We start from the raw sequence: 24569 nt of genomic DNA on the forward strand, positions 1-24569 counted from the left end.
TCAATTACATTTATATAATTTTTTAAAAAATTGTTGCTATTGGTTCGTTTTTCTTATTGTATCTTATAAATCCCCTGAAACCTAGGATCCCGCATTTGTTTCTTTGCATCAAAACACTATTTAACACCTTGGCCTTGTTCCAGTACAGCCATCTAGCTGTACATGGAATTTTGTGGAAGAATAAGATGTGAGCCAGGATTATGGGGAAGTTTTGTTCCTATTTCCTAGGGAAACAGGGAGCAGTAGCTTGAGTGATCCAATATGAAGAACAGAAGCTTCTGAAAGATGAGCAAGTAAGTTTTTGCCAAGTAAAGAAAGAGTTCATTTATTGTACCTTCTGGGATCTTACGAGATTTTCAAGGTTACACATCTTGATCTACAAGGTAAAGGATACTCCTCGGACTGAGATCAGAATCCTGCCCAAAACGATGCCTTGTTAGGCTCCACTAAATTCTTGCTTTCTTGCCCACTCATTCCATGGCAGCCCCACTCCCACCACAACACCCTCTCTCTCATTCACTACCTAACCAGATTCTAGCTATTCTTCAAGGTTGGATCAAGGCCCCTACCTTCCGGGCACTGTTCCTGACTACTGGCCCCACACGCAACCCCTTCCTCCTCTGAACTCACTCAGCTCTGACACTGGGTCACTCGCTTGCCCTGCCTTGTACTCCTTTTTTGAGGGCTGAAAACCTCTGCAGCCTGTGTCACCAATTGCACAGCAGACTCCTTGAGCCCACGTTGAATTACTCAACTACTGTCCCCTTATGTCTCCTTAGCACACACACTCCGAGTGGCTCTTAGCCTGTGCGCTCATGAGGGACTTGTGAAATAGAATGGAACTGGTAATACAAGTACTCTTTACATAATGAAGTAACAATTAATACTGATTCATTATTCATGAGAGGGAACCCCAGCTGGGAAAGAAGTGGACTGAACAGAGCAAGATCTCTGATTCAGCTCATTTACTTTCTGTGCCTTCCTTGTTCCTTCTTAAGATCCACTCTGAAAGAGAGGCTTCATTCTGTCTTATCTCCTGGCTGACAAGGAATCAAGCACACTTCCGGAATATGGCGTCCATCTTTCTCTCTTTCTCTCTCTCTCCCCCCATCCTCTCCCCTCGTTCTCTCTTTTTCTCCCTCCCTCCTTCCCTCCCTCCTTGTTACCCTTCCTTTTCCTTTCTTTTCTTTTTTCTTTAAAAAAAAAAAACAAAAAGATCCACTCTGAAAAGAAAATATCTGCCCCGATTCAGAACCACCCAAGCTGTTTATGCAATATCTTTAGTTCTCCTCTGAACAATGACTCTCATTTCATCTTACTACTCGTTGTCCTATCTTATCGGCAAACCTTACCTCTCTCCAATAAGAAGGTAAAGTTAGATGCAGTGGATTGAATTAAGATAATGTGTGCAAGAGAATAAGATGACATAAAAAGTAACAATTAGTTTCTGAGGTGTCCCTAAATAATGTAGAAATAGAAAGGAAGGGTGGCTAGATGATAGTGATCTAGGTTTTAAATTAAATTTCAAAAATACAGGGTGGGGCAAAAGTAGGTTTACAGTTGCTTGTATGGAAATATTATAATTAATAAGCAATTATACAAAAATAAACTCTGTGTTTTGCATACTCACAACTGTAACCTACTTTTGCCCCACCCTGTATTTTCAGTAAACTCTGAATTTATATTTAAATGTAAGGCAGTGTGTGTTTGTGGGTATGTGTGTGAAAATGAGCATCCCAGTATCCTGGAGGTATTTGTCAGAATTTATTTTGACCGGGGTTTGGCATTACCCAGGTCAAGTGAAATAACTCACTTGGACAGAGAAACAAGATCATACAATAACGCAGTATCCAATAGTGGATGGGGGAGGGGAGTGAAACCAAGTCACAAAGAGAGGTTCACCTGAATCAAGGTAGAACAATTAGCATCTTGTGCTTTTAATTAAATGAATTACAAGCTAAAAAATGCACACCAAACTACCTAAAAATAGCTCAACTGAATTGTAAACCCAAGGTATTGAAAAGAAAACCTTTCTCTGAGTTACTTAGCATCTGAGACATCACCTCTAAGTAACCATTAAAAATACTGTCATTGTAACTCACAAGATACCCTGGGCTCTAAGGGTTTTACTCAAAGAATTTCTAGATTCCTTTAGAGCAATAATTCCAAAAATGTACACCAAGGTACTCAGGGGTGCTGGGTGCCGCAGTGAACTCACAGGTGAACAACAGGATATTACAACATTTCAAGGTGAACACAGTGATGCTTAAGATCAGACAGAAACCTCAGGAACTACCAGCTTGAGGTAATTCATGATTTTAACATTAGATCAAGCTACATTCCTTTTAATATGATCATAGGGTCTTGAAACTAGGGTTTTCACAGTGTGTGTAATAAAAAGCCAGAGTGATGTGAAAATAAATGTGAAACAGGAAATGAGAGTGGCGGTGTCTAGATTAAAGTATTGTTTTCTTTAAATTAAAAACAAACCCACATGCCATGCTACCCATACAAGAAAATTTTTATTCCAGTATCACCGAGCATCGTAGCCATTCTTGTCTTTAGTACTCAACTAGAGACTCGCCTCCCTCCGTCACTATGAATTTCCTGCCCAAAGGTAGTATTTAAGATAGTCGTTATTACCAAACCAACTACAAGTCTGCAGCAGTGATGCATGGGAGAAATAGAGCTGAGTCAATTCTTAGCTCTACCCAAAAGTGTAAAGGTTCAAAAACATAATAAATGATTGCTTTAAAATAAATAATGTGTATCTTCTAAACGCTACTTAAACAAATTCATCACATGTGAAAAATATTGCACTGTTACATCATCCATTAGAAAATAGTAAAATAGAGTGGTTAGAAAATAGGATTTATAAATAGACAAGTCTCGGTGTATATTCTGGCACTACCCCTTACTAAGTATGACTTTGAAAAGTCTTAGGAAGTTTTTTTTTTTTTGCTTGTTTATGTATTTTCTAGTCTGTCTAAGGACAGATTTTTTTGTCTCTGTGATAAGCTCCTTGTGTGCATTTTGTCTCTATGATAAGCAATAAGTAAAGTGATACAAGAAAGGCACAGCACCATGCCTGACACCCCATAAATGGTGGCTACGAATGCCATTATATTGCAGGGAGAACAATCCTCCAAACAAGTAATTTGAATTAATTTGTTCTAAACTTCACCCTATTGAAATGTGACTGAATCCCACACGCTATAGGCAATCCCTTTGTTGACATTAAACTGAGGAGCTAATGTAGATACATTCGGAAAGCAAAACTGGGCTTCTGGGTGACACAAGAAGCTAGTTTTTCACCCCTCGTCTTGAGAGAGCAGATTTATGCACAGCCAGTGAAGAGCAAAGGTTAAATAATGTATCAGAATAACACAGACTGCAAAAACTGAAGACTCAGAGCTGCAAGTAATGATTCTGATTTCCCATAGACATTTGAAACAATTGACTATCGTCTTCCTAAACTCTCTCAATTTGTTTTCAAAACCTGCCTTTGGTCTCCTCCTACGTGGTCTTTTCTCCTTCTCTTCTTTGCTGACTCCACAGTCATCTCATTAAATTATGTAACAGACAGCACGTGGCAAAGACTGCTAAAAATCATGAGGGATATTTGGAGAAGTACAGAATTATTCTAGTATATTGATTGCTAAAGGGAGAAGTACTAGAAGGAAATAAAAAAAGTTGCATGTGTCTCAAGAGAGGAAGAAGCACCACTGGAATGAGAAAATTAGGGAAGTCTCTGTAGAGGAGTTGCCCCATCTTAAACATAAGGTAGGATGTAGATGTGCGGAAATAAAGGAAAGGGCACACGTGTGAGCCAGCAAGAAGAGCAAGAGCAAAGGCCCAGAGGCAATAAACAGGGGGTGTGAATAAGGAACAGCAGGGAGTTCAAACAGCCAAATCGTAAGCCTCGTAGCGGAGGGTGGGGGGAAGTTAAATAGAAATGTTACTTGAAGACAGACTGTGGACGACCCCGTGCGCCCTCAGTGCCACACCATCATCCTCTCTTCTTCGTTGCATTAACTCCCGTGGTGCTGGGTGTCTGTTGGGAACCGCTCTGCCTGGTTTCAGGAATTGTAACTGCCCCCCATGGCTAAGGCTGAGTGAGCGACCTCCGAATGCAAGACGCTTAGGAAACAAAGCTTGTCTCTGGTGGCAAACGCTGCCTCTGCTTCTTTCCCCTGCCCCCAAAGCATGGTCAATAGTTCATGACAGATAAGACTCCTTAAAGAGAGGGGCAACCTAAGCCAGACACGATCACTTGGGAGGCCATCATGGAAGGACTGGCAGGGCGGGGGGGCTGCAACAAAGAGGGAGTGATGGACCCTCGCCCTCCAGCTATTCTGACATAGCCCAAGTCCCCATGTCCTCTGGGAGAAGTGCTTCCTGGCTCTAATCCACTTAAGCCTGAAAACCTGTGACAGGGGAGGTGATACAGCTCCTTGCCTTGCTAGAGTGATATCAGGGTAATCAGGCATAAGAAAGAATTCCTAAAAGTCCTGTGAAACCTGCTTTGCTAAGAGTGCTTTCATTCATATGTTAAAGGTCCAAGCAGGAAATGAGTATGTCTCCCAAAGTTTCTGCAACCCCCTTTCCTAAGACTCAGACTAAGCCCTCAGATTTCTTTGAAATGTTATCTACTGTTTGATCCTTACCACCTGTATTCCTGTGTATTACAAGCCAATAAAAACCCCTGGAGAAACAGGTTCCTGGCCTGTTTCCTCTGAGAGATTGGTCACCTCTTCTCCCCAAGCAGGCTATGTCTTGGTAGTGTTTACTTTCATCTGTGGCGGACAGGGTGGATGAAAGTGCCTACCAAATTCAATGATTTCTGTGTCCCAGTACTTAAAACACCAAAACATATGGGGTTGAAACAGTAGTTTTTAATTAGTCAAATCTCATCACTAACAAACCAGAGGGGACTTCATTCTCATTCCAGATCTACCCGTAACTTTCTCTGGGCCTGAGAAAAAAAGGTGACTCCCGCCCCCTGCCTTTCAAATCACAGCTTCTTATCTGTAAAACAATGGGTTTGGTTTGATGAGTCCTCAAAGTCTTAACTCTGTGAAAATGATCATTCAAGAAGGTATTATTACTTTCCTACTGGATCCAGAGATCATAGAGAAGATAGTTTTGTCATTTGACTGCCAAATAAATCATGTTTCACTCCAAATTATGAAGACTTTGTTAAATAAAGAAGCACAGTTAGTAAGAATGGTCTTTAAGGTCACTCCCTCACTTTTGTGGCTAAGTGCCACCTTCAAAAAGTGCCTACCATATTTATTGATTCTAAAATATATGTATTTTTATGTTCATGTTCTTAAAATTATGAAATCTTTCAAGCACGACCAAAATTAAGTTTGTTAACTTCTATTTCATTGGAGAAATGTTTATATTGATGATATATCTTAGAGTTAAAGCAATGGAGAAATAGATGAACAAATCTTTACCAAGAACCAAGTACTAGGCCAGGTCCTAGTTTTGGCTGCAAATTAGGTGACAGTTTGGAGGACTTCTAATGTGGGGTAAGCAAGGGATTTAATGGGAGTCAAGAAACAGTGCCTCCCTTACTCACATGGGCTCAATACAGACTTCCTGAGAGAGGTAGGATTCTGAAGGCAATGGGAATCCACTGAAGGATGCTAAGCTGGAGAACACCTAATGGAGAAAGACACCATACTGAGAAGTCTCACCTTTGTGGATTACACACTGATGAAAGCTAGAGGAAGGGATGGCTATGAGGCATCTGCTACAGTGAGTCAGGTGAATTGTGAAGAAAACATAGCTACTGAAAGGAGGAATGAGAGTTATTTTTCAAGCCCTGGCTGGCATAGCTCAGTGGATTGAGCGTGGGCCTGCGACCACACGATTGTGGTTTGATTCCCAGTCAGGGCACATGCCTGGGTTGCAGGCCAGTTCCCAGCAGGGGACTCATGAGAGGCAACCACACATTGATACTTCTCTCCTTCTCTCCTTCCTTTCCCCTCTAAAGATAAATAAATAAAATCTTTAAAAAAGAGCTATTTTTCAAGGTAGAAAAGGTAGCATTTGATTAATACCTGAAAGTGGGAAACTAAAGTGACTGAGGAATGGAGGAAGTTAAAACCTGAGTTGTTTTCAAAGAGTAATTTATGATCATATCATTTTTTAAAATCAAATTCTCAAACAGCTAAAATAGACTATCGGAACTTAATAAATAACTTGGAACTCCAGGCTCGCATCACAGACATGACCCTGTGAAGCTGAGGAAGCCATGTTAGCACACCAACCGAGAAGATCAGACTCCTCCCTGACCCAATAAACCTGACCCCCGACCCCTGCAANGTGGTGCTGGGTGCCTGTTGGGAACCGCTCTGCCTGGTTTCAGGAGTTGTAACTGCCCCCCATGGCTAAGGCTGAGTGAGCGACCTCCGAATGCAAGCCGCTTAGGAAACAAAGCTTGTCTCTGGTGGCAAACGCTGCCTCTGCTTCTTTCCCCTGCCCCTAAAGCATGGTCAATAGTTCATGACAGATAAGACTCCTTAAAGAGAGGGGCAACCTAAGCCAGACACGATCACTTGGGAGGCCATCATGGAAGGACTGGGGCGGGGGGGGGGGGGGCTGCAAGTAGCCCAAGTCCCCATGTCCTCCGGGAGAAGTGCTTCCTGGCTCTAATCCACTTAAGCCTGAAAACCTGTGACAGGGGAGGTGATACAGCTCCTTGCCTTGCTAGAGTGATATCAGGGTAATCAGGCATAAGAAAGAATTCCTAAAAGTCCTGTGAAACCTGCTTTGCTAAGAGTGCTTTCATTCATATGTTAAAGGTCCAAGCAGGAAATGAGTATGTCTCCCAAAGTTTCTGCAACCCCCCTTTTCTAACAGACACTGACTCAGACTAAGCCCTCAGATTTCTTTGAAATGTTATCTACTGTTTGATCCTTACCACCTGTATTCCTGTGTATTACAGGAATAAAATAAAAGCCCCTGGAGAAACGGGCTCCTGGCCTGTTTCCTCTGAGAGACTGGCTACCTCTTCTCCCCAAGCAGGCTATGTCCTTGGTAGTGTTTACTTTCATCTGTGGCGGACAGGGTGGATGAAAGTGCCTACCAAATTCAATGATTTCTGTGCCCCAGTACTTAAAACACCAAAACATATAGGGTTAAAACAGTAGTTTTTAATTATTCAAATCTCATCACTAACAAACCAGAGGGGACTTCATTCTCATTCCAGCTCTACCCCTAACTTTCTCTGGGCCTGAGAAAAAAAGGTGACTCCCACCCCCTGCCTTTCAAATCACAGCTTCTTATCTGTAAAACAAAGGGTTTGGTCTGATGAGTCCTCAAAGTCTTAACTCTGTGAAAATGATCATTCAAGAAGGTATTATTACTTTGCCTACTGGATCCAGAGATCATAGAGAAGATAGTTTTGTCATTTGACTGCCAAATATATCATGTTTCACTCCAAATTATCAAGACTTTGTTAAATAAAGAAGCACAGTTAGTAAGAATGGTCTTTAAGGTCACTCCCTCACTTTTGTGGTTAAGTGCCACCTTCAAAAAGTGCCTACCATATTTATTGATTCTAAAATATATGTATTTTTATGTTCATGTTCTTAAAATTATGAAATCTTTCAAGCATGAACAAAATTAAGTTTGTTAACTTCTATTTCATGTTTATATTTATGATATATATTAGAGTTAAAGCAATGGAGAAATAGATGCACAAATCTTTACCAAGAACCAAGTACTAGGCCAGGTCCTAGTTTTGGCTGCAAATTAGGTGACAGTTTGGAGGACTTCTAATGTGGGGTAAGCAAGGGATTTAATTGGAGTCAAGAAACAGTGCCTCCCTTACTCACATGGGCTCAATACAGACTTCCTGAGAGAGGTAGGATTCTGAAGGCAATGGGAATCCACTGAAAGATGCTAAGCTGGAGAACACCTAATGGAGACAGACGCCATACTGAGAAGTCTCACCTTTGTGGATTACACACTGATGAAAGCTAGAGGAAGGGATGGCTATGAGGCATCTGCTACAGTGAGTCAGGTGAATTGTGAAGAAAACATAGCTACTGAAAGGAAGAATAAGAGTTATTTTTCAAGGTAGAAGAGGTAGCATTTGATTAATACCTGAGAGTGGGAAACTAAAGTGAGTGAGGAATGGAGGAAGTTAAAACCTGAGTTGTTTTCAAAGAGTAATTTATGATCATATCATTTTTTAAAATCAAATTCTCAAACAGCTAAAATAGACTATCGGAACTTAATAAATAACTTGGAACTCCAGGCTCGCATCACAGACATGACCCTGTGAAGCTGAGGAAGCCATGTTAGCACACCAACCGAGAAGATCAGACTCCTCCCTGACCCAATAAACCTGACCCCGACCCCTGCAATATCGCTGGGACCACTGTAACCCGCTGAGAATGTCCATCTGAGAACCAAAGGGAGTGGAAGAAATAAAAGCATTCTCACTGATTTGAAAGCTTGCAGGATTCCCAAAGCAAGAAAAGAGGGAGAAAGGGCTCTATGCTTACCTACCACAAGGAAACTATACTCAGAAAGCTTGTTCAGGTGAGTAATGACTGAAATATCAACCCCAGAGACCACTCACTGTATTTTGCCATGTATAATGTGCAATTTTTGAGGGAAATATAAGGATATACATTATACATGGGTAGTGCTAATTTCATATCAATATAAATGTTTTTAATTCTTTTATTCATGGTTATGCATTGAAAGTTATTGCTCTCTAAGTCAAGAAAGCAATAACAACATCCATATGAAAAATAATACCCTGGAATATGATAATGGGTTTCATTCCTAAATATAAACAAATAAAAAACTGAATTAAAAAATTAAAATGAAATTTTTTTTCCTGAAAGTTTGGGCCAAAAACGGGGGTGCACATTATACACGGCAAAATATGGCAATACCAAACCAGATTTACTGAGCAACCACAATGTACCAAGCACCACGTTCTACTTACTCTCGGCCCAGTTTCCTCACCTATAAAACTGGGAACAGTAAGACCTAGTTTCCAACATGACAATGGTATTAAAAGTGTAAAACTTGGTACGGCAAATTGATAAATGTAAGGAATTATCACTCTTAGCCTTAAGTTTGGCATATGCGTTCTTTCCTAATTGGCTCCTTCCAACTCCCCACCGCCCCCCCCTCACACACTGAACCTCAGGCTATGCCGGCTGACCCGCGGTCCTCGCCCGTCTCCTCCCCGTGTGGCTGGGGTAAGCCCCATTTTTCACCCTCTGTTTGCACCTGATACTTTCCATTCAGAGCACTTACCAAAATAGTAATTAAATAACCATCTCCCTGATTTCTTTTAATACCTTTATGCCCCACTAGAGCATCAGACTGCCTAAGAGCAAAGATTGACCCATTTCATTCCCCCCTAAATTCCTCTGCTTACGAAGCGAATGACTAAATCTTTTCAGGCAAGACCTGATACCTCTCAAATCCTCAAGTTTTAAAACTACTATTTTAATAAAATTCAGTGAAACAAAAATGAGTAATTTAAGTGCCACTTGGCTACTCCTTAGAGTAACTGTGTTCCTGAGGACAGGGCCACAGTGAGGCAGATTCCGGGCTTCCTTTGGTCACGGCCAAGCCTGAAGGACTCCAGTCACATCTCACTTGCCAGCACCTCACAGACTCCTCCCTCAGTAGCTCTATGACTTAGAATCTGTCCTCTTGCTAACCTTCAGCCTGCCCATCGCTTCCTCTCCACCACTTTAATTCTGCTCAGCATGATGTTTGTAATCTAAAGGCAGTACGGAGCCATCAAAGTAACGTCCTGGGAAGATACACCTAAGCTCGGTACATATAAGAACTGGAGGGCGAGGAGACTGGATGGAGCCAGGTAGCTATGACAGCACAACAGTTAAGTAATTAATAGTGTTGGCACGGGTCCAGGGCAGTGAGTGGCAGGGGAGGCATAATCCCCATCTGACTTTGAAATTGATGGTGTATGCAGGTCAAATAAGGAGGAGAAAAGGCGGCAGAGGTTTCAAGTCTAGGGACCGGAAGAAAGACAGCATGGTTAAGACAAATTAGAAAGTCCAGGGTGTGTGGAAAGATGTCTAGTTTAGCCTTACAAAGCACATCCTTTACTACATATCATTAAGAGGGGTGATTGTGGATATTGTCTGTCTGTATTCCTTTGTTGCTGTTTTCTTTCATACCTTCCAATTGTGCTACATAAAGAATATATTACCTTAACAGAAAAAAATCCTGCTTTTTTTATGCAACTTGCTATTGACATATTGATCTTGCAAGATAAATGAGGTATCATAAAGAAGACATACAGCAGGAAGACAGGACTGAAGGTCTGAAGCGCAAGAGAAGTCAAGGTCATATGCACAGTTCTGGAGTTGTCAGCATAGAGTTTAAAGCCATGAGAATGCATGAGATCTTCAGGAGAAGAAGAATTAAAGAGGGCCAGAGCATGAACTTCTGTCTCAGTTGTGCAGCCCTGAAATTACTCACAGGGAGTAACTGGTGCCAGGTACAGCACAGGAAATATCACATTCGCTAGACACTTTGTCCTGCTTGCTCAGGTTTAACCTCTAAGACTGGATGGAAGTGGTGTGGCCAGAACCCTCTCTGCACCACCAGAGTATTTCGGAGTTACCGATATTGATACACTCTGCTCACAAACGCAGTGATTTGCTGTTGTGCTATCACGTCCACCAAAATGTGAACTTCTTGAAGTCAGGAATCAAGTGTTGTTCACTTCTCTACCCTACTTTGTTTTCTCCTCACCCAGTACAGCACTTAACCCATACCGGGCTTTTAATAGACATATCTGCTGAAGAAACCAACCACACCCATAGGAGCGGCTCCTCCCCACCCTCCCCTCCATCCCTCAAATGACTTAGCTTTCTTTGGTCAGTCTGCTGTGTGCTCCCTTGTCTGAATTAGTCCTCTAAAATCTAGATGAGGGGACATGTCCCACAGCCTTACGTTCACACGCCTGTGCCAGATGGGAGCTTTAATGATTTTCTGCACAAAGCCCTGTAATGCTTTCTACACGAATCCCTCGCCCTACTTTGAAGACCCACCCTTTTGCTTGGTGAATGTATTACTTACCTGTAAGCACATAGCATTTTGGTACACATAGTATTTAGAAAATCTACGATCATCCAGGCAGCAAATTGCTCAGCAGAGAGCACTCCCAGTTAGATAGGCTTTTTTGTTTTTGCTTGATATAGTGGTTGTCAAATTTAGCTCTTTCTACATTTCTAGATCTATCATGCTGATATTTAGGATCCTTCTTCTAAAACTTCTTGGAGAATTTCAGTATTTGGAAACAGATACTGATGATATGGTCAAGTACAAACCCTTGTGGAAGCACTTGGCAACCTCTAAAAGAACACAGCACCCTGACCAGATGAATCTCACAGCCACTGGTGTGCAGAGTCAGTGTCCCGGGGCTCCTGACCTTTGCCCCAGGCTGCCTCCCTCTTTCACTCTGCCTGTGGGGTAGTTAACGCCCTCCAATGCTTCTTTGTCACAAGGCTTAGGCTGGGAACGTTAGGACAGATGTGCCCTGCAGGAAAATATTTTTCTTATAAGTTGGATCTTGTTTTAAATATTCAAAGGCATTGATTATTTAGAACAGCTTTGCAGTGAAACTTTCACATAGTAAAGAAGCACTCTCTAAATTATCTGTCAACTTAATTTATATTCCACTCTCTGGGTTAAATCTAGAATTGGGTTCCCGCTGTTCTTGTCCTCCTTGGCCACTTGCTAGCTCTTGCATCATTGGGCAAGTCCTTTACCTTTCTGCCTTTTAATCTTCTCTAAAATAGATTTAACACAACCTGCTTTGTCTGTACCCTCAGCGATGCTGGAAAGATCAGGCTGGCAATTGTATGCAAAAGTAATTGGTGATTACAATGAAAACAACCAGCATAACAACGAACATTCATTCAGCCTTTATTATATGTCAGACCCAGCTTCACATGAATTAATTCATTTCATTCTTTTAATACCTCTAAGATGCAGATTTTGCTATTGTCTCCACTTTACAGACAGGAAACCAAGACATAGAAGCTAAATAACTTGCACAAGCTTCTTGGAATAAGAAGCTGGAATAAGCAACCACATACTACCTGAACCCGGTAGAATATACTAAAGCTGACACAGAGAAGAGATAGTGTAGTACAAATATGACACCACAGGAAAATCAAATCTATAACTTAGAGTGTATTTAGGATAGGTCTAAAGGATTCCATTTTTAAGTTATGGGAAGTAGAGGAAACTGTTAGGGACTGGGGTGCTAGACGCAGGGGCCAAGTTTTAAATTCCAGCATGCCCACGCAAACAGCTATTTTACTGGGAAATTAAACCTGTGTGGACAACTGTAAGTGTCAGTGCGTAAGAAATGTTAGCTACCATTACTCTGTCCCAATTCCTGCAGTTAGGTCCCAAAGCACATCAAGAGGGAAAAAAAAAGTCTCGAGTGTGATCACTTTTTTTACTCTTTCTCATAAATTTATAAAAAGAATGAAACCTATAACCAAGAACCAAATTTTCAGAAATACGTTTTCATTCCACTTCCTTCCAATGTCTGCTTAGGGGTACTGTATAATATCCAAAAGCCTATTAGAAATAGGAAGGAAAAGGCAAAGATAATCTACCTACTGAAGAAGCAGGGCCTTTAAAGGGGAAGAGGGCATAGACCCTGTGGGCCACCTGTGCACCAAGCACTCACAGGCTTATGGCCATAAACAATGTGGCACGACTCTAAGCCAGACAGAGAACTAGGCCAGCTCCAGCTCTTCCGCTTGTTAGCTGGGTGGCTTCGGGAAAACTGACTCAATTTTTCTCACTCTCTGAAGAACTTCTGAACCCACAGCTGGTCCAGCTCTTCCTCTCAAGTGGAATCACTGGACTAGGGTGATGGCTGTTTTGTATGGTGTTTACGAAACTTGTCATGTTGGTTTCAAGGCTAAGTTCACAAGCCCTGAAAGGTACTTTGTGGAGTCTTTCAAGATCAGACTGCCCAGCCTAAGTGGCTACAAGAGATATATCACGGGAATCTGTTGGACAAACAGAGCCCCACTTGGCAATGAACCAAAAGAATATCAAGAGTCTAACTGAGCAAACTTCCCCTCTGTAGCAGGTTAATCTGATATGCCACCAGGACAGGGCAGGTCTCCATCTCAGCCACACCCCCAGCCCTCTCAGAGAGAGGCCCACCAGCCTCCACTACCTGCTCTTCGCCGATACACACCAGAGTTGAGCACAAATGAGAGAGAGAAGCACTTCTATGTTGGAGGAGTCAGGCTGTGATTTGAAGGTTCTGTAAAGTACACTTAGCTAACTGGAGTCTATTCAAATAGATGCAATTGATGCTGGATTTCATAACTTCATTCCTTATAGGGCTACCTATGCAGCCTGAAACATATTAGTACTATGCTCCAGATATCCTTTCCCACAATGGCCCAACTTCCCCCAACTGGCTTTGCCTGCTGCCCGACTTCTAACTCAGCCTACACTGCCTTTGGGCTGGAGGCTGCCAAAGACAGGTTACCATAGAGCATCAGAGGTCTGGGACAAAGAAGCTCCCTTACTGAGATGTTGCACACCTTATCTGTAGAGCTGAATTTCCAAGGCTCCTCAGATTTCTCATCTCCCCAAGCTTCTGTGATTATAGTATCTATGAGAATCTTAGCGCAGAATCATAGCTCAAGGAGGCATTTCGGAGCTTTGGGGTTACACTGCTCATGACAATATGTTGTAATATGGGTAAAACCGATGCTGGGTATTTTGGAACTTATAAATAACATAGTTGGAATATTATATAGGAATCATTATTTATTTGAATTTAACCAGCACATTTATATCATGTCCTTCTTGCCTAGCATTTATATGTGCTCAAAAAAAATGAGAGCTACTGTGACAGGGACCCTTGCAGCTCTCGTAGATGGAAGTACTGTCAGCTTTAGCTAGTATTTGTTATTTGCTTATCTCTCATTTGTTGGGAGAAAGCATTTTGCCTCTTTACCGATAAGGAAACAAGACCAGGAGGTTAGGGAACTTGCTTAAAATCTCCTAGGACATGTGGGATAAAACAGGGATTCAGATAGAGGCAGCTTAACTCTGGAATTTAGGTTCTTAGTCACTGTGACGTTCTTTTTCCCCTGTTAGGTGAGGACACTGAGACCCACGGACATTGTATAAAATGCCTGAGGACACCTCCTTCGTTACATTTGACACATTTGTCTAAATTGCAGCTACCCCTTCAAACCATAAACTAATTCTAAACCTGAGTCCTGGAGACTTCTAACTCATTAAAAAGAGTTCGAACAACAAAGTACACAGACTCATAGTGGATTTTCTAGATGAAAAGTCCAATCAGATAGTGGCTGATGATATCTTCTGGTCTCTGATAACCCCTGTGTTACCAAAGCTGCAGAAGATGACTCTTAACTCATGAATTTGTCCGCATGCCAAGAGCTTTATCATGAGACCTGGCAGCTGATGATTAAAGAGGCACTGGAGTCTCCAGAATCAGAAATGCCCTTTCAAAAATTTTCCACATTTGTTCTCGCTTCAAGCCATGATGAAGTGTTTCCAGTCAAATGCACTAGCTAAAATGAACTTATTTTCTGAAAGGGAAGCAGCTACTGTGGGCCCAGCCCTTCAAAAAGTTCTTAGTAGCCCTGGCTGGCATAGCTCAGTGGATTGAGTGCAGACCTGCAAACCAGACGATCACGGTTCAATTCCCAGTCAGGGCACATGCTTGGGTTGCAAGCCAGTTTCCAGCAGGGGCCAGTTCCCTGCAGGGGATGCATGAGAAGCAACCATACATTGATGTTTCTTTCCTCTCACCTTCCCTTCCCCTCTAAAAAGATAAATAAATAAAATATTTTAATTTAAAAAAAAGTTCTTAGTGCCACAGACCATGAAACAGTCAGAGGCGAAGTGGGATTGTTTCAAGTGATTCCACCCAGAATCCCAGAGGACCTTAAAGCTTCTGAGCAGTGAACAGAAAGATTCCTGAGCAGCCATACCCAACCCCTCTGCATTTCACAGCAATGCACTGAGCTGAAGGCACGTGTCTGAAGCCACTGAGCATGCTGAGTGGCAGAGCCAGGGTCTGTAATGAGGGCTTGTACACGACCAGGTTTCAAGCAGCCTCAGCCCAGGGACTCGCGTTTGGAGCAGACCACTGCATCCTCACAACTCCACTGCGCCTACTTCCTGGTACAAACTCTCAGAATCAAATTCTGATGTCAAACAGTGTAAAGAAGCTCCTAGTTTTCCAGGTTTCTCAATGAAAACTTTAGGACCAATTCAAGAAATCTTATAGTTAATGTCATAAGCCCTTACACAATAGTGACCCTAAAATATATACACCAAGTTTTTTGAGACGACAGAGAGCCAGAGAGAGAGAGAGAGAGAGAGAGAGAGAGGCCGTGCAGGCGCAAGGGAGAGAAATAATATTTTGCCCCCATATGTACATAGGAAGCTCTGTGGCTTCCTCAGTGCAAACAACCTCCAACTTGCTTGACTGATAGTAAAGAAGGGGATGAAGAGAGTTGGAATAAAATGAGCCATCGAAGACAGGAACTAATTCCTCTAGCCTGAAACTTTCTTGGTTTCTGTTGTGAACCGATTTAGGGGCTTTCCCCTGCGTTGGACTAGGCACGGAAGGACAAGCGTGACAGTCAGGGTCGCGTCACCAGCCCGGAAAATGAGCTGGAGGCCAAGAACCAATTGCAAGTCTAAATAGGACTCCTTCTGCTTCCCTGGAGAGACCCCCGCAGGACAGAAAGATCCCAGGGGAGAGTCCAAGAGGTAGTTAAAGCAACAGTTCCACGCGCCAAAAAGTGCGCTGCAAGTTTCAGCGAGAGCAAGAAACTTTTTTATTTTCTTTGAAGCCAAGTTTGCATCCCACCAGGAAAAGTCTCTTTCGTCGCAGGTCTCAGAGACCTGCTTCTCTCACTTAGCCGCAATCCTCAGATCTGCCTCGGTACTGCAGACAGGCTGCGAGGCGCTCCCCCCCCCCCCCCCCCCCCCCCCCCCCCCCCCCCCCCCCCCCCCCCCCCCCCCCCNGTCCCCCCCCCCCCCCCCGCCCCCGCCCCCGACCTCCTTTCCCAGCCCTCACCTGCGATGTCCCAGAGCTGAAGACGCACCACTGTCTCCGGGTCCCAGTGAAGCACCTTGAGCGCGAAGTCCACCCCAATGGTGGCCCGGTAGTGCGAGGAGAAGTTCTGGTGCACGTAGCGCTTAATGATGCTGGTCTTACCCACGCCCAGGTCGCCGATTACCAGCAGCTTATACAGGTGCTCCTTGTTCGCCGCCTGCATCCTGGCTGCCCGCCCGCCGTGCTGTGCCGAGCCTGCTGGGCCGGGAAGCGCAGCCGGGGCCTGGGCGGGAGATAGACTCTGGGAAGGCAGCGATAGTGCCTGCGCACCGCAGAGGAGGCGCAGGGCGGGGGCGAGGGGCGAAACTCCTCCCCCGCCAGCTGGAGAAACGCCCTGACGGGAGCTCGGGGGTTAATCTGCCTTTCCACCCAGCGCTGTGTGGCTTTGGAGAGGAGTGCAAACAGGAGGGACTCCTGGGACTGGAAAGTTGGAGTTCACGTGTTAATACCTGTTGCAGATACCTTTTGCATACAGCGCTTCACAGTTTCCAGAGTTTTTCCCACCTGTGATCCTGTCCATAAAGTTGTGAGGGGTGGGTTGCACCACAAAACTGAGTGTTAAAAATGTGAATTGCAGGAGATGATAGTCCGTGACTAGCCTGGCTGAAGACAGGGCTCCTGAGGCCAGGGGCCCTGTAACCATCCCACACTGCAGAGAGAACCTGGGAGGAGAGGCAGTGTGTGATATAATTTCAAGAGACAGGACCTGTGTGTAGGCCCTGCATGCCCTGGATTTTGAAGCAGTGACCTTGGCCAAGTCGCTTGAGCTGCCCCAGCCTCCTCCTGCAGTGACTTGGTAATGGTAATCCAGACCCATCAGCAGCCTGGGATTGTGAGCAGGGAGTGATTTCACACGTATTCAACTGTTTATAGACCAATGTGGAGGAAAACTGGGCCAAAACACTGAGGGCAGACACAGTTTTTAGCCTCTTCCTCTCCTAGCCTAACGAGATTTGAGTTTTACTGAAACAAGTTGAATAACTGGTCAGATTATTTTAAGTGATAATAGCACGCAGTCATCCAACTCTTGCTGCCTGCCAGTTTTCAGGCATGTCACTTAATCACCTCAGCAGTACAAAAAATGAAAAAGCATTATTCTTCACATTTTAAAAACGAGGAAACCAAGACCTAGACATTTTAAATAATGTACCCAGGGTCATACAGGTAGTGAGGGAAAAGTCAAATTCAAACCTAAGTCTTTTGGTACCAAAAAGTTTTGGGGGTTTTGTTTTGTTTCAAAATGATTCATTCTTTTAACCAATAAATATTTGTGCTCGGGATGATGCAGAAGTAACACAAACATTTCTGTATCTCAGAAAATTTCCCTTCTTGTGAATGAAGACAGACAAGATAAACACAAATAAATGAATACAGTTTTTAATATATTAGTTAGTTCAAAGTAGGGAAAGGGATAAGAAGTATTGGGATGGGGTTGATCTTTTAGATACGGTGGCCAGGGAAGGTCTCACTGCCACGGTACCAATTCGATACAACCCTGAAGTTGGTGAGGAAGTGGCAGAATTAGTGTTGATGACCACATAAGCTTCTTGCCAGACCAAAACTGCTGGTTCTGTAGATGTGAGAGCCTGGTCTGGGCAAGGAGCTAATGGTGATAGAAACAAGGATGGGGGTAAAAGTTTGAGACATAACGTGAGCCAGCCCTCAGTCTAGGAGATGAACATTCTGTGCCCATGGAGTCATTTTGTGCCTGAATGTGCTGGGGAAATGAGCAGTGCCCACAATTATCTCATTTCATCTTGCCAATTACCTTATGAAGTGGAGGATTTTGTTCAGTCTATAGATGAGGAAGCCAAGACAGAGAACAGCTTTCCTGAGGCCACACAAGTGTTTGCACGGAAATTTAAATCCAGGCCGGTGTCAAACTGAGAATGGAAGGTTTGGCACACCCCTGCTTTCTGCCTTCCTCTGACATTCAGCCTCCACAAGCAGAGGGTTGCCCTAGAGGCCTGCCTGGACAAATCACATAACCTTTCTGAGCCTCAGTTTCCAAGTCGACAAAATGAGGGTAATATCTGCCTTCTAGAGTTGTTAGGTGCTGAGAGCAGAGCCTATAGTAGGTGCTGAATAAATGGTAGTTATTAATATCCAATGAGGGACAAGTTTTTTAAACCATGTTCTCTGATAAAAACACAGAGAACAGGCACTCTATATTATCAGCTTTCTGCTCTCTCACAGGGCAACTCAGAAGCCTTGCTCATAATAGGCACTAAGTAAAGGTATACAGAGTTGCACTGGTACATGTTTATTGAGTACGGAGATAGGTAGCCATCACTCCTTGGTTTTCACCCACACAGGGACACGCCAGGCAGATTATATCTAAGGGAGCCAAGTATTCTTTCTACCTGCTCAATGTATTGGTCAACACCCATGGCTTTGCTTTGTAGGGAGAGGAATTCACAGTTCTGAAGTGCTTAAGCCACTCTCAGAGCCTATAAAATTAGGGTTGATGGCAAAATAAGATTCTCATCAGACCAAAAATCCTGGTTCTATAGACCTGTAAGACAAGTCTGGTCTGGGCAAGGAGCTAATGGTTATAGAAACAAGGATGGGGGTGAACGTTTGAGACATAACGTGAGCCAGCCCTCAATGTTACGCCCGACACAACTCTTTCACAGGCCCCAGCCTGTTTTCCCAGCGGGCCCAGACTTGAGTCATCCTCAGCCTCACCTGACGTCCTCCTCTGATCAGGAGAATACTGGAGCATCAGATGTTTAGATTTACTGTGTGGGACAGGCAGGCCATGATTCAGGTTTTCTGGGACCGGAAGTTCCTAAAGTTAGGTGGAAGAGGACTCTTTAAACAAAATAAATAGGTCCTGAAGTTTAAGCTCACTTTTTCTCTGGGGACAGGAAATCCCCATCCAGGACAGCAGGGGCAGCCATGGTGAGCAAGCTCCGTGGCTAAGCAGGAAGTATGTGCGATTTATTTCCAGAGTCACTCATTTAAGTCTCATGACAATTCTTCACAGTGGGAAGAAATTGCTGTCGGTTTATAGTTTTATTTTTTTTAAGATTTATTTTTCAAGAGAGGAAAAGGGAGGGAGAAAGAGAGGGAGAGAAGCATCAAGGTGTGGTTGCCTCTCACACACCCCCAACTGGGCACCTGGCCCACAACCCAGGCATGTGCCCTGACTGGGAATCAAACCAGCAACCCTTTGGTTTGCAGGCCAGCACTCCATCCACTGAGCCACACCAGCCAGGGCCTGGTGTGTATTTTTAAAATCCTTTAGACTTTCATGGCTGGGTGAGCACCCCAAATCAGCTCTTCAGTGATATGTTTTTGAAGGTCACTCAAGGACCTCTGAACCTGAAAATCCTCTGGGTAAAATGAGGGAGTGGGGCTACAAGGTCTATGGGGAGTACTTTTGACTAGCATATCAGAATTCTAGCTCTTCTAGACATTCTCTGGAAGGAGGGACACCCACGCTGGTTCTAATCACCTCCACCGTAGCCCCATTACCCAAGAGGTGAAGTTTTCCACCCTGAACTCCATCTGCCCCTCCTTGAGGAGATTTGGGAGAAAGGCTAGGAAAGGGCCATTTCAAAGCCAGCATTATGCCCTAGTTCTCATCTGGTTACATGGCTTTATTCTCTCCTCAGCTATCGTCCCTTCCCCACTCCCTCACCCCCGACTCAGCAACGCCCCCAAAGAAGGGTTCTGCAAGCACATTCTTTTTTTTCCAGAGAGCAAACCTCTCTGTGCTCCCTTGCCTTGCTTTGAACCTCTTCCCTTCTCGCAGAATTAGACTACAAATAAGAAGCCAGGCAGCTGGGGACAGAAATACAAACTAGACGCAGGCTAGAGCAGTTTTCGTGAGAGGGCATTTGCAAACAGGTAGACCACCCTTCCTCCTGTCTCTCTTTGCCCGCACATTCTAAGGCTTTTTAAGAATTCATCTGCCTCAACCTGTGAATCCCTCTGCTTCAGACTTTGGGGGACTGTCCAGAAGGATGCCTGGCTCTGTCCTGCCAAGCAGGCTTTCCTTCCTTGCAGACAGAATGGCTGGGGTTTCGCCACGTGTCTCCTCCTCCCAACAGCCGCACCGCTGTTTCCATAGCAGCTCTCAGAGCATCTCTGATGGTCTTTGGACAATTTCACTGCCCCCAAATGGCTAAACCACAACATACCCTCTCCTGAAGAACAGAAACGCAGGTGGCTCAAGTCTGTAAAAGGTGTGTAAGACCACAAAGTGCTCAGGCTTCAAGCATGGGGTGGCATTCCCGAAGGCACGGGGTCACATTTCTGAGTCTCCACTCCTTGCCGCCCAGTGTGGGTACAACTTCTGGCACTTGCAAATGATTGGAAATGGCTTTGAAACACAAACATGAAATTCTCCTATTTCCTCCCCAAGGCTGCTGTGTTAGATGGGTCCCTATGACATTAGCTTACTTGCTTTCACCAGTGAGAGAGCCATAGGGAGTGAGTCATTAGCTTATGTGGATCTTAATTACTGCTCTGAAGACGTACTTCAATGACTCTAAGATAGGGTGCTACAGAGTCTGCTGTAGGAAACGAAAGTAATTTTTGTTAGATTAGGGCAAAGCATGTCTCTTCAAAGAGACGGGCTTTGCTCTGAAGAAAAGCCTCTAAGGAATGGCCATAGAATTTATCACACAAACAGGGACCCTGAAGAGTGAAAGGGGGCACTGTTAATAATTACACCAAAGCACAGGAACAAGCCGGGGCTGTCCTAAAGCATGTTCATTCCTGCAGCAGATGGTTAGAGTTCTCAAGTGAAATCTACAACTAAGAATGGCATTTGAAAAATCTCCTAAATCACCATTTTAATAAATAGTTCTGCCAAGTTAAGGCTGCAGCTCATTTCTCTGTTGTCTACAAAGAGTTCCCCTTTTATCTGCTAGGCTTGTCTGAAGCCTGTGCTAACTTGCAATGGGAGTTACATTCAGTATTGATTCAGGCGGAAGAATTGTCTGGAAGGAGGCAATAGTTTTTAGATTATTTGGAGAGAGGCCAAGGTGGATTCTGTATGGGAAGTGCTTGAAATGAACACATTTCAGTTCATGAAAATTTTGATGCTGGATTTTTTTTTTCTCAGAAAGAAAAACTATAATGAAATATTTACTGATTATCATCAGAAACCGTTTGCAGGTAAGTTTCTGAAACCACTGTTAGCCTGGACCAAGAAAATTAGATTTTGCCCTAAACCATTTTCAGCAAATGTATTACCAATTAACATCTCGTACCATAGCCGCACACATTAGACTTGCATTAGACAGTGAGGCTGAGATGGGACTCATTTGCTCTCTAACCCACCCAGCAGGGATGAGCATAAATGAGCTACAGAATACTCAGAAGGCAAGCATGGAGAAGAACATTAAAGTAAAGTGATTCTATATGAAATCAGAGTCTCAACTTCCTTGTATTTGGTAGTTACAATGGGCCAAATCCTTTATCTTGGTTACTTTATTTAACCCTCACAACCACCCTGGTAGTAGGTACCCTCACTTGATAGGGAGGGCAATGGGACTCAAAGAATTTCCATGATTTGCCCAAAGGGACAGAATGAAGAATTTAACTTCTAACTTCTAAGTGGGTGCTTTGCCTACTATACTACAATTCTTCACATGTGGTTAAATCCAGGTCCAGTTGTACTTCTGTTGAATGACTACATATCAAACCATAAAGAAAAAAAGGGTGATTCAAATTCTATTTTACGAAGTCCTAAGTGTGTAGGGGAGTCATCCAATAAAAGAGGAAAAGATAAATCTATGATTTATGGACAAAAGTATATATCCCACACTTACTCAACGACTCAGGCAAAAAAGCAACACAGGAAAAGCAGCATGCAATGTGTCAGTGGGAGTGAGCTCACCCCATGAAGACAGCATACACCAAGGAGTCTGCCTCTGCTGCTCGCAGAGAAGGCACTAGCTTAACAATACTGAGGCACCCTGTGAATGAGAACCTACCCATAACAAGCGAGGACACAGGGACTGATAGGGCCTAGCTCTGGGGATAGAACTCAGGAAAATTAGTGACAGACCACTGGGGCACTGACAAGGAAGATTTATGTGCAAAGCACTGTGACAGAATTATATTTTTCAGGAGCAGGGTCAGGAGTGGGGTCTCAGATTTATGTATAAGAATGTGTAAGATATAATAAGATACAAGCCTCTACCATCAACATGTTTGCATTCTGGCCCTGGTCAGTGTGGCTCAGTTGGTTGGAGTGTTGTCCAGTAAACCGAAAGGTCGCAGGTTCTATTCCCTGCCAGGGCACATGCCGAGGCTGCAGGTTTGGTCCCTGGTTGGGACACGAACAAGAGGCAAAAGATCTATGTTTCTCTCTCACATTAATGTTTCTCTCCCTCCCTTCCCCTCTCCATAAAATGAATAAGCATGTCCTCAGGTGAGGATTAAAAAAATGTTTGCATTCTGCTTACAGTGTCAGTCACCATGTACGCATGTGGACCTCCCCCTCTGCTTCCTCTGAGGTCCCTTCATTGGCCCCTTCCCTTCTTTTCTGCCTACTGCTAAAGTGTGCTAGTTTCCCCCCTGGGGACTGTCCCCGGTGAGCTCACCATCCACTCCTGTGTCAGTAGAGCAAAAAGGGCCAGGGAGAAAACTGTGGAATCAAGCAACTTACTTGATTTCACATTTGACTTTCACCACGAACCAGTCACAAGAACTTAGTAAAGTAATTTAACTTCTGTAAGCCTGTCTACTCATGTGCAGAATGAAGACAATAATTTCTACCTCCTAAAGTTGTCAGGGAGCCGAAAGGAAGCAATGCAATGAACTGCTTATTAGCACAGTGTCTGGCCCAGGATGTGCACTGAGAAGAAAACACTGAACTACCAGATGTCTGTTGGAGGTTTCTGTGTCTGTGTTAAAACCCCAGCCTTACTCCTGCTCTCTGTACCCTTGTTCCAACCGCGTTTGGGTCATTTCTACTCAGCTTTCTGGCAGGCATTTCAAATGCAAAGGGTGTAAAACTGAAGTCATTATCTACCCTAACAGCCGTGTTCCTTTTCCTGTGTTCCTGGTTTTAGTCAGTGGTTTCGCCCTCACCAAAGTCCACTAAGCCTAAAACTCAGTCACACATGACTGTTCCCTCTTTACCCTTCACACATCCTATCATCCTGCATCCTCCAATTCTTTCAAATTGCGGAGTGGTTCTCTACTCCATGAAGGTGCTGCTAGAGGGCAAAGGTGAATGTCTGCTTAATAATGCTGTGGGCAAAGGGTTTTTAAGCAGTATTGTAAAAGGCAGAAACCATAGAAGAAAAAATAAACATTATAAAACAAATGGTGATTATAACCTGGAGAAAAAAATGCTGCATTTAGGACAGAAAAAAAAGAGAATATATATATATATATATATATATATATATATATATATATATTCATACACACATACATATATATATGGCTCTTAAAAATTACTTTAAAACATCCTAATGGATAAAGGGACAGGGATATAAATAAACAATTGACCACACAGGAAAACAAACAAAAAATGCCAATAGTAGTGTGAAAAGAATATTTGTCACTAGTAATGGAAGTAGTAAAATCATCTCTTAACACAAAAAATACCCAATATTGACAAATTTCAAAGAAATACATACTATCACAGGATCCTGGTGAAACTACAATTTAAGAAAAAGGTGTGGGAGAGAAATTTGGTTATATATATCAAAAACCTTAGAAATTTTTGTGCCTTTTACCTAACAATTTCATTTGTAGGAATTTATGGTAATGAAATCGTTAGAAAGAGAGGTTTGTATACATTTAACTTCAGGATGTATATAACAGTGTTGATTATCATAGAAGAAAAATTGGAATGTTCTAGATATGCTAAATATCATAATGCTATAAATATGTAATGATACATCAACCAGCCCTTATAAATGATGTTAAAGAAAAATATTGCATGACCTGGAAAGATGTTCACAATGTTTTTTAACAATATTTAAAATTAGAAAAAAATACAAAATATTATAATAGCCAGTTTGGCTATATAACATAATCATATGATAGTATATATGATTTCCATGTTATATGTGTATACGTGTCCTTGTATATAGATACAGATACAAAGGTGTAGAAAACTATACACCACTATGTCATCAGAGACCATCTCTACATGATGAGGTTACTGCTTTTTATATATTTTTCTACTTTTATTTTTTTCCTCTTTTACTTTCATAGAAACATTATTTATTTGAGGAGAAGAAAACAACTTTCTTTTCAGAAACGAATGCGCACCTAATGGGTCTTGGAGGAGGACTTCCAGCAGCTCTGGTCCCAGGTTTCAGCGATCATCGCTGAAATGGCTTTTCCAGGTCTCTCCCTCAGGTGCTCAGCCTCACTGTTTTACTTGGTATTCCTTGGCCAACCTTTAGAGTCCCCATTCCGCTAA

At 43.1% G+C, this 24569-nt stretch overlaps 1 protein-coding gene and 1 long non-coding RNA gene across 2 annotated transcripts in view; both read right to left on the reverse strand.

Moving 5' to 3' along the window:
• Positions 1-16736, reverse strand: part of RAB38 (RAB38, member RAS oncogene family) — a 51494-nt gene extending 34758 nt beyond the window's left edge. The window contains exon 1 of the mRNA XM_037042920.1: positions 16127-16736. Within this exon, the coding sequence (XP_036898815.1) occupies positions 16127-16328 (202 nt within the window). The 5' untranslated portion in view covers positions 16329-16736. The remainder of the gene's footprint in view (positions 1-16126) is intronic.
• A 1530-nt stretch (positions 16737-18266) lies between these two features.
• Positions 18267-24569, reverse strand: part of LOC118984753 (uncharacterized) — a 28523-nt gene continuing 22220 nt past the window's right edge. Inside the window, exon 3 of the long non-coding RNA XR_005065983.1 lies at positions 18267-18956. This is a non-coding gene — a long non-coding RNA (uncharacterized LOC118984753). The remainder of the gene's footprint in view (positions 18957-24569) is intronic.

This window comes from Sturnira hondurensis, unplaced genomic scaffold (genome assembly GCF_014824575.4).
Source record: "Sturnira hondurensis isolate 20B ecotype Veracruz unplaced genomic scaffold, ASM1482457v3 Scaffold0003801, whole genome shotgun sequence".
In the NCBI taxonomy this organism is placed as follows: domain Eukaryota; kingdom Metazoa; phylum Chordata; class Mammalia; order Chiroptera; family Phyllostomidae; genus Sturnira; species Sturnira hondurensis.